The 8,835-nt window shown below is 44.5% G+C and overlaps 1 protein-coding gene and 1 long non-coding RNA gene across 2 annotated transcripts in view; both read left to right on the forward strand.

Moving 5' to 3' along the window:
* Positions 1-4,193: 4,193 nt before the first annotated feature.
* On the forward strand, positions 4,194-7,888 carry LOC118792942. The gene is made up of 4 exons (XR_005005643.1): positions 4,194-4,277; positions 6,730-6,786; positions 7,547-7,596; positions 7,812-7,888. It is a non-coding gene; the product is annotated as an uncharacterized LOC118792942 (long non-coding RNA).
* Positions 7,889-8,562: 674 nt separating this feature from the next.
* LOC118793540 (cytokine-dependent hematopoietic cell linker) overlaps positions 8,563-8,835 on the forward strand; it is an 8,785-nt gene continuing 8,512 nt past the window's right edge. The window contains exon 1 of the mRNA XM_036551760.1: positions 8,563-8,610. Coding sequence (XP_036407653.1) covers positions 8,563-8,610 — 48 coding nt within the window. The remainder of the gene's footprint in view (positions 8,611-8,835) is intronic.

Below are 8,835 nucleotides of genomic sequence, written 5' to 3' on the forward strand. Positions count from 1 at the left end.
CAAAGTCACATCACTGTGTAGAGTGTGCGCAAACCACAGTCTGACCTTGAGTATCAGCAGTAAACATTGTGATGCAGTGACACTGGTTCTTAGCAACAGCGAACAGCAAACAGCAATGTTTATGTGAGAGTCATTCAGGGGGGAGAGAACAGGTCGTTTGATTGAGGTTCAGGGGGAAAGAGCAGTTCGTGTGATAGAGGTTCAGGGGGAGAGAAAAGTTCATGTGGAAGAGGTTCAGGGGGGAGAGAACAGGTCGTGTGAGGGAGGTTCAGGGGGAGAGAACAGGTCGTGTGATAGAGGTTCAGGGGGAGAGAAAAGTTCATGTGGAAGAGGTTCAGGGGGGAGAGAACAGGTCGTGTGAGGGAGGTTCAGGGGGAGAGAACAGGTCGTGTGATAGAGGTTCAGGGGGAGAGAAAAGTTCATGTGGAAGAGGTTCAGGGGGGAGAGAACAGGTCGTGTGAGGGAGGTTCAGGGGGAGAGAACAGGTCGTGTGATAGAGGTTCAGGGGGAGAGAAAAGTTCATGTGGAAGAGGTTCAGGGGGGAGAGAACAGGTCGTGTGGAAGAGGTTCAGGGGGGAGAGAACAGGTTGTGTGATCGAGGTTCAGGGGAAGACAACAGTTTGTGTGGGAGGGGTTCAGAGGGGAGAGAACAGGTCATGTGAGAGGTTCAGAAGGGTGCGAAAAATGTGAGAGACATTCAGCGAGAAAAGCAGTCCGGGGTGGGGGGGGGGGGGGGTGCACATGCGGTCAGTCAGTTTTGCTATTATCAGTTTTACCTCAACATCTTAGCATGACCCAGCTTTGCCTCAATAAGTATTGTCACAAGTTTCCATGGGTCTATTTATACCCAGGCCAATGTATCAAGCCCTCTTAGCTTGATTGGCTTTTTTTGATGATTTCTATTTTTATTAGGAAGAAAACACTTTCTGGTTGTTTATGACCTGCCATTCACTAGAATGAGGAGGAGCTAGACTAATATCTGCAACAATGAACCACTGTCACTTAGTCTCCACTTCTCTCTAGCCTGGAGGAACAGAAAAAGCTCTTACCTTTACAGTCTTATGGATCCAAGGCTGCTCAAAATGGACAGACAGGGACTTTGTGCCAAAATCGTCCATCGCCGGGAGAGACCGGTACACAGGTACGGCAGTAATGATTCCTCAAACACATCAGTCCATCCTTAAGATAAGGTAAAATAAGATCTGTCTTCATTGTACAAATGTGCTGGTAGTGAAAAATCAAGCATTTAGTCATGATTGCGACAATATCATGATCTACCTCAATTGACTGGAAGGGAAAATAGTCTGGCTTTACTTGAGAAAGTGTGGTTATTCCTTGACTTACTTTTGAGTGATCTGTTCTTCAATGTGTTCTTTCTTTGTACTGATTCCGCACCATTCCTCTCTGTTTCTCTCTCTCTCTCTCTCTCTCTCTGACATTTTGTTCAGTAGTTTGGATTGGATTGGTTGTGTGGTTTACATGTCATTTGAATTCATCAAATGTCATATTATTTTTGTCAACTGATAAGTAGTGAAGAGGCATCCAAACAGAAGTTACAGTTTTGACATGAATTATCCATTTATTTATGGTCCATCTGAAAGGCATGTTTACCCAGGCCAGCTTATGCAGGTTATATTGGACATGTTGTCCATTTGAAGCTCTTGATGTTCACTGTAGCGACTGAGTTAAGCATCCGTTTCAGGGGTACAGAAGAAGTTCTCAGCCTTGTATTTGAGCCTATGTAATGTAATGTCATGTAAAGCTTACAAAATTCTGGTCACATTTTAAGTTCCCTTACGGGATAGCTAAACTGCCAGTCTGTGAGAAATCACTAGTCCTTAACTGATGAAAGCAGAAACGATGTAATGTTTTAGACTGTATACACAGTATTACTGTAAATCTGATGGCTCGATGCAGTGAAATTTGTAGGTACAGCAGGGCTTAATTTTAGATCAAACAGGTGGACTCCTTGACATATCACCAGTCCACAGGTTCAGAGAATCTGTCTATCAAACTTAGTGACAACTGCTTTTCTGCTTGCTGATAGACTGATAAATATGTAAGCAGTCACTGAAAAGATGTTTGTGAGTTTTCACCATGGCCGCTGTGGAAGAAGGTAGTTTATATTCTGGAGAGAGCTCTGCTTTGCAAAGCAATCATGCCTGAACAAGCTGGCCACAGTTTCAATCTCACCCTGGCCTGGCCTACATTAGCTACTGATCTCAGTTTTGCTTGACCACAGCAAGGTCACTGTATCACGTGGTGACATATCACCCAACTCTGGCTACCACAAAGAGGGGGTGCCTTCTGAATTCCCATCAGATAGCCTGTGCTGCATGCCACATCATAAGCATAGAGCCTATACACAAAATCAAAGCCAAGGTCGCTGCCTGGGTCATCTGTTTGGGTTTACTGCTGATGAATATCAATACCTACATGTTTCTGAACATTTACTAGACTGGATCCTGGCCTTCTCTCCAGGCCATGGGGCAGAACTATTTTAGTTTGGGCGGTTAGCCTCATGTGCCAAGCGAACAGACACAATACAATTCAATCATCAAGGTCAGCCATTTTAATTCTAATTACGTGTGTGTGTGTGTGTGTGTGTGTGTGTGTGTGTGTGTGTGTGTGTGTGTGTGTGTGTGTGTGTGTGTGTGCACGCATGCACCCATGTACTTGTTCACACACAAAAACAGCCCACAGACACACGCATGAAAAACAAAGTTGCACACTTGTACACAAAAAAGGCTCATCCAGATGCATGCATGTACATGTGTGTGCGTGTGTGTATCAGCCTGTTTCTGTGCATGTGTGTGTGTTTGCACATTTGTGCAAGTTTTTTCTTGGCTAGATTTGTATTTCCTCACAGGAAATAATATGAGCAGTCCTAGATAACTGGCTGTGTGTTGACCTGTCAACCGACCTGCTGGGGGGGGGGGGGTAACGGACACCCCCAGGCAGAATCCGAGCCGGGCATCTACAGATCTTTATCTGTCGGTTTTAATTATTCACATGCTGAATCACAAACTCTTATCGCTGCTTCCTCACGTCGCCATCCTGCCCCCAAACCACGCAACACCTTCAGAAGTTAGGACGTTTGGGCCTTATCTATCAATCTTTTTATTATTATTATTATTATTATTATTATTATTATTATTATATTGTGCGCCATGACACAGGATGTTTTTATCACTGTAAAATGTAACATCCTTCTCAACTGCCTCATAGTCTGCTTTTACATAAAGACAGTACATCCAAAATGGCTGCCATTCTTCATGCTTTAAAGAGTTCACAGTAACTTGCTTAAGTTTATTTGAACTCTTCCAGAGTTCAGTTAAGACCAGCTATTCTACTTTCTACATGTCCACAGCAGCTAGCTGAGATTGATCTGGCAGAATGGCGCTTTTCTCTTTCATAGCACGATGATTTTTTCGTTTTGTTTTGTTTTTGTTTCCTGCCAAGGTCAGTTTGTAGGAAGGCATTTTATCATCCAGCCCTCTTTCCTTACTTTTGTCTTTATGGTGTGTTGCCTGAAAGAAACACTATGAAGGCTCATCAAACACTTCAGCTCTCTCTCCCCTCAGCTCTCATATGAGTGTGTGCACTCACGCACGAGTGTGTGTTTGTGTACATGTGCATTTGTGTGTGTGTGCACATTTGTGTGTTCATTTGTTTATGTGTGTGTGTGTGTGTGTGTGTGTGTGTGTGTGTGTGTGTGTGTGTGTGTGTGTGTTCGCTGAATGAATCTGTATGGCTTAAACATCAGGGCGCTAGCGCGGAGTGCGTTAAAGGCTCGTGAGAAGGTGAGCGCTGCAGAAGCATCACTTTGTTAACACGCTCACAGGACTCAACGCTCATTTCCATTCAGCCCCCCTCGCAACCCCCCCCCCCACCCCCGCGCAGTGTGACCGGATCGCTTCAGATCTTGAAATCAGACCTTATCTCAGGGACAGATTTGGGAGGGGCGGGGTGATGCTCGGCTGATAAGGAGGGAAGGCGACGAGGTGCCAGATGACACAGAGGGCCTCTGAGCTCATTTGAGAGGAGACAGATGACAGTCTGACAGAGGAAGTGAGGCTGTATCATAACAAGGAAAACCACAGGGGAGTGTCTGACCTTGTGCCTCCGCCCCGCGCTCAGACCTCCGCCACGTTCGTTTCATATTCTGCTGATAGCGAAACTCGGCCCAAAGACCTCCAACTTTCCTCTCTGTGCTCCTGCCCAAACCTAGCCCTGGCTCGATATCGCTGACGAGATGGCCTGAGTGTTCCAGCAAGGTAAGACCTTCGCTGCAGCCAGACGCTGTGTTTTTGCCTCGGCGATGAATGACCTGTCTGCCTTTTTGGGCGCGCAGCACATTTTTGCGAAATGGAAACTTTAAGGGAGGCTTTTTTTTCGAACGCTTCATTCATCAACTTGGTTCCGCCACTGAGAAATATCTATTTCTCAACACACCTATGTAATACGTGTATGTGTGTGTGTGTCTTGTGTACTATAAGCTAAAACCTTCAGATATTTGAAGCGTATGAAAAGCTCAAGTACAGAAGTTACCTTCGACCATTATGTCACCACTCAAATTGTGTTTTTTTTTTGCACGTTTTCATGTCATGAATGTGTTTGTTCACTCCAAAAATCCATTACTGTGTCTGTTTGTTGGACAAAGTGTCTAAATAGAAAACTCATCATGCCACAAAGCTTTACAGCGTCAGATGCTATGACCTGTGGTCCAGTTGGCCAATGCCCATTGGGTAAAGGGGTGACGTACTTAGATCATTTCTTTGTTGCGCACATGTAATACCAACACTAAGCAAAAGATTGGGTAGATTTAAGAAAAATAGTTTTGTTTACACATACTAGTTTTTGGTGGAGGTCATAAATTTTGCAACTTCGAACTACCAGCTCATCTGTACAGGAACTCCTTGTTAATCAGATAATCTAAGAACGATACAAAATGTTTTCTTTCATGTTTGGTCATGCAGTTTCATGACATAACTTTTCTTTCCCTCCGAGCGGTGAATGCAATCAACCTCTAATGAGGCAGCGCAGTGTCCAGACCCACCACGCGGGACTTAAAAAGCACACGGCCCATGGCTCTGCTGTGTTTTTTTGCTTAGTGGTCATTTCGCCCCCATTTCAAACGAACCGTGCTCTCACGCACACCCAAAAATCACTTCGTGTGCACTGTGGGAACCCGGCGCGCAGTTGGCGGAGCTCACGCCGCTCCAGGGAGGCTGTGGCTTCACATCTCCAGCCTGTGCAGGGAGAGCGTGCACCAGCCGTCGTCCACTGGCGAGGCGGCGTTCGCAAAACCACAGGAAGTCAGGCCCCAGCTGCTAAATTTAGCCAGGTGCACTCTTTTTAAAGCGCGAGGCCCTTGACACAGAGGAAGCGAGGGGGTAACTGCACGGAGGGGTGAAGGACAAGGCCTCTCGCCAAACGCTGTTTTGGCTGAAGTGGAAAACGCAGCAGTGTTCAGACAAAATCGCACACAACAATGAAGCGGCGGCACACCACCTTTCACACAATTCAGCCATTCAATAGCTGCACCGAGTACAGCTTCCTACGACTTTATTTAGCTGCTCTGTGGAGTAGCGTTTTGCTCCACCAAGATGCAAAGCATGCATTTTTGCACTGTAGTTACATGGATACGGGTGCAAAGGCCAAGCATTTAGATGTTAATGAACTATGCTGGGTAGTAAGCAGGATGCTGCAGAATAAGATGGCAATACCCTGCCTTCACAAACCTGAAAGCATGGCTTATATACTTATGCCAAAGTATTTATTGACCTTGTTCACCACAGGTGGATTGGCTCTGGTAGTGGACTGCATTAATATGAGCCGTGTCTGCATGCTGTGGGGTTGCTACAACATCAAAGGCACCCTGCAATGAAAGTGCACAATATAATACTGCAGCCAACCTGGTGAAAGATGAACCACAGGGAGAGAGGATAATGAGGTTGCTGCTAAACTACCCAAGAACTAGAACCTAAATATTCTCGTCTGTTAACATTTATGTTGAATACATGGATTAAAGGGTTGGTGTATTCACCACGGTTTACAAGCACCGTGGTGAAAACATGGAATTTTGATTGATCAATTGTTTGATTTTTATTTGATTTTTTGATTATCTGATTGAGTAAACTTTTGGACCAACCTTTGATTTTTGCACAACGTCAGAATAAAAGCATGTGAGAGTATTTTGGACTGTATCCAGAGGTGTCCCTTTTGGCCTTAAACTTGGACATCACATGTCCAGTCCCCGGTGACTCGCCTCTCTTGAGATTGTTTATCGGCCCCTGTAGGCTAACGATTAAAGGTAGAAAAAAAACAGCTAGTGTTGTCCTCTTTTCAGCACTTAATTAATTACATGTCAGACATGATTAGAGTTCATTATGGTTGAGACAATACAGGAAGCAGGAGTCAATGAGTTGGCCTGGCAATTCTGGACGTGACCAGAAATTCGCACAAGCTGTAATTCACAGCATTGCTTTCTCAAGCTGGCCAGAGACAAGACTGACACACCAACCACCTGACAAATTCGATTTAGAGCATACTAAGGGGTCGGGCCGAAAAGACATCAAAACCTAAGCGTGGCAGTCCATGAACGTCCTCAGCGGTCCTAGACGTCCCTGTTTAGGTCTTGGAACATTCTCAGAGCCCCATGATACAGAGCTGCAGTCTTGTTGCATTATTTTTTTTCCTGAAACATTGTATTCCTTTGTAAACCAGGACTTTGGAGAATGCGAGAGCAGCTGAGGTTGGCCTCAACAGCACACTTCAAAACAGGTGGGTTTTCCCCACTGTCGTATCTGTCGTGTCGGACCTATTATGACATGGGCTGTGAAAAAAATAAGCACGATTGTATCTCTCAGCTAATTAGGTTTGGTTTAGCTGTTAATTGAGGACTGATCTATGGTCAATATCATTGCATCTAATATTCTATAAACCATTTACTATAATAATGTTCTGTTTGAAGAGTGTTTGTGTCAATATAAAGGTAAAGTTGTCTTTTCATCATAAATTTGTCAATATTTACCCCCTGGCATGCGTTGATGCAGCTGTCTCATTTAAACTTCATTAGCTGTTCTGGGCCCTGTTTAGCAACTAATTGCTCTTAATCAATAAAGCTGAATATCCGTCAGTGTTACTAATTTTATTTTAAGGGGCACAACGTGGGGAAATAACTGACAAAAACATCTTTACTTTTATCTTTCAATTAGAACAAACTCACCTTCAATGAACCAAATCTGTCGCAAAGACTGAACAGCACACATCTGTGTAGTGATGTTAAATCTAGATTAAAGCACAATCAAACCTAACTGATATATGACAGTTCAGGGGTGTAAAGCAGTCTAAGAGTGTACCTTTGAGGCACAGCTGGAGCAGGTAAATTGTACAGCAATCACTTCATTAGTGCTATAAACTATCTTTTTTGCTTGTGTGTTTGTTTCGTGCCCAAAGTAGAATTAATGCCTTATACTACAATGCATGTTACCGAAAACTGCAAGACATTACCTTTGCTGGTGTTTGTTTTTTTCCCTTGTAGATACACAGGTGTCATTTCGTCCAGTTCAGAAGCACCATTCTACAGCAGAGGTACAGGTCTAACTATTCTAAACAAAGCATTAGCAGGCCTCACACCGCGTTAGAGAACTCATTTTAAGATCCCAAAATGAACAGGCGCCAATGATCTCCCGGCACAGCATGAGAAAATGCCTCACATGCTTCACAGATGCTCTGCACTTTGGAATGAATTCCTTTCATTCAGCACCACTCAAGTGATCAGCACGATTTTTCTTCCTTTTTTCCAGTAACACACAGAGGAAACAACTATGCACTACCTCCGATGATGGTGAGGGACTCTACCACGTCATGACGTCACGTCAGGGGCCACGTCATGACGTCACGTCATGACATCACGTCATGATGTCACGTCATGACATCACGTCATGGACCACGTCATGACGTCACGTCATGGACCACGTCATGATGTCACGTCATGACGTCACGTCATGGACCACGTCATGACAACACGTCATGACGTCACGTCATGGACCACGTCATGACATCACGTCATGGACCACGTCATGATGTCACGTCATGACATCACGTCATGGACCACGTCATGACGTCACGTCATGGACCACGTCATGACGTCACGTCAGGGGCACCTCTCTCTGTTTTCCGTCTGCCGCCGTGTCCTCAAAAACTCTGAGCTGGAATATTGCAGGTGCAATTAGCTGCAATATTACCGGTGTATTTCCCTGGCCAATGCCGTATCCAGAGCAGTGTTGCAGTGAGTGGGAGTGGTGGTAAGGTGGTAAGCACAACTGCAGAGAAACAGCGTGGTGAATTAGAATGCACTTCTACACATGCAAAAGATAATGTATTGGGAAAAGATTTTTTTTAGCTCAATTAGTATACTGAAAATATAAGTTATTGTCATTTTGGAATACAGCAACATATTTCTACTTTGTATTGAAAATACATGCAAAATAATTTCATACATTCTTCAGCAGAAAAACACACTTCTAAATACATTACAGCATATATTATTTTAGTATGGGTAGGGCCAGCTGTAAAGCCAAGAAGATGCTCTTTGGACAAAAGGTGAGGACACTGAGTAAAAACCAGTAGAAACCAGTAGAGTGTATTTAGCTGCCACACCTGAAAGTGTGGCATCATTCGGACTGAGCAAGAACATCCTCGTGAAGGGACTGTGTGTGTGTGAAGGGTGAAACAGGGGCTCAGAGACTTCCTGGGTCGGGGTGATGGCCGAGTTTTGCTCGAAAAGACAGACTTGAGAAGCTTTAATCAGACACGGTCTTCCTGTCT

This window comes from Megalops cyprinoides, chromosome 18, assembly GCF_013368585.1.
Source record: "Megalops cyprinoides isolate fMegCyp1 chromosome 18, fMegCyp1.pri, whole genome shotgun sequence".
In the NCBI taxonomy this organism is placed as follows: Eukaryota; Metazoa; Chordata; class Actinopteri; order Elopiformes; family Megalopidae; genus Megalops; species Megalops cyprinoides.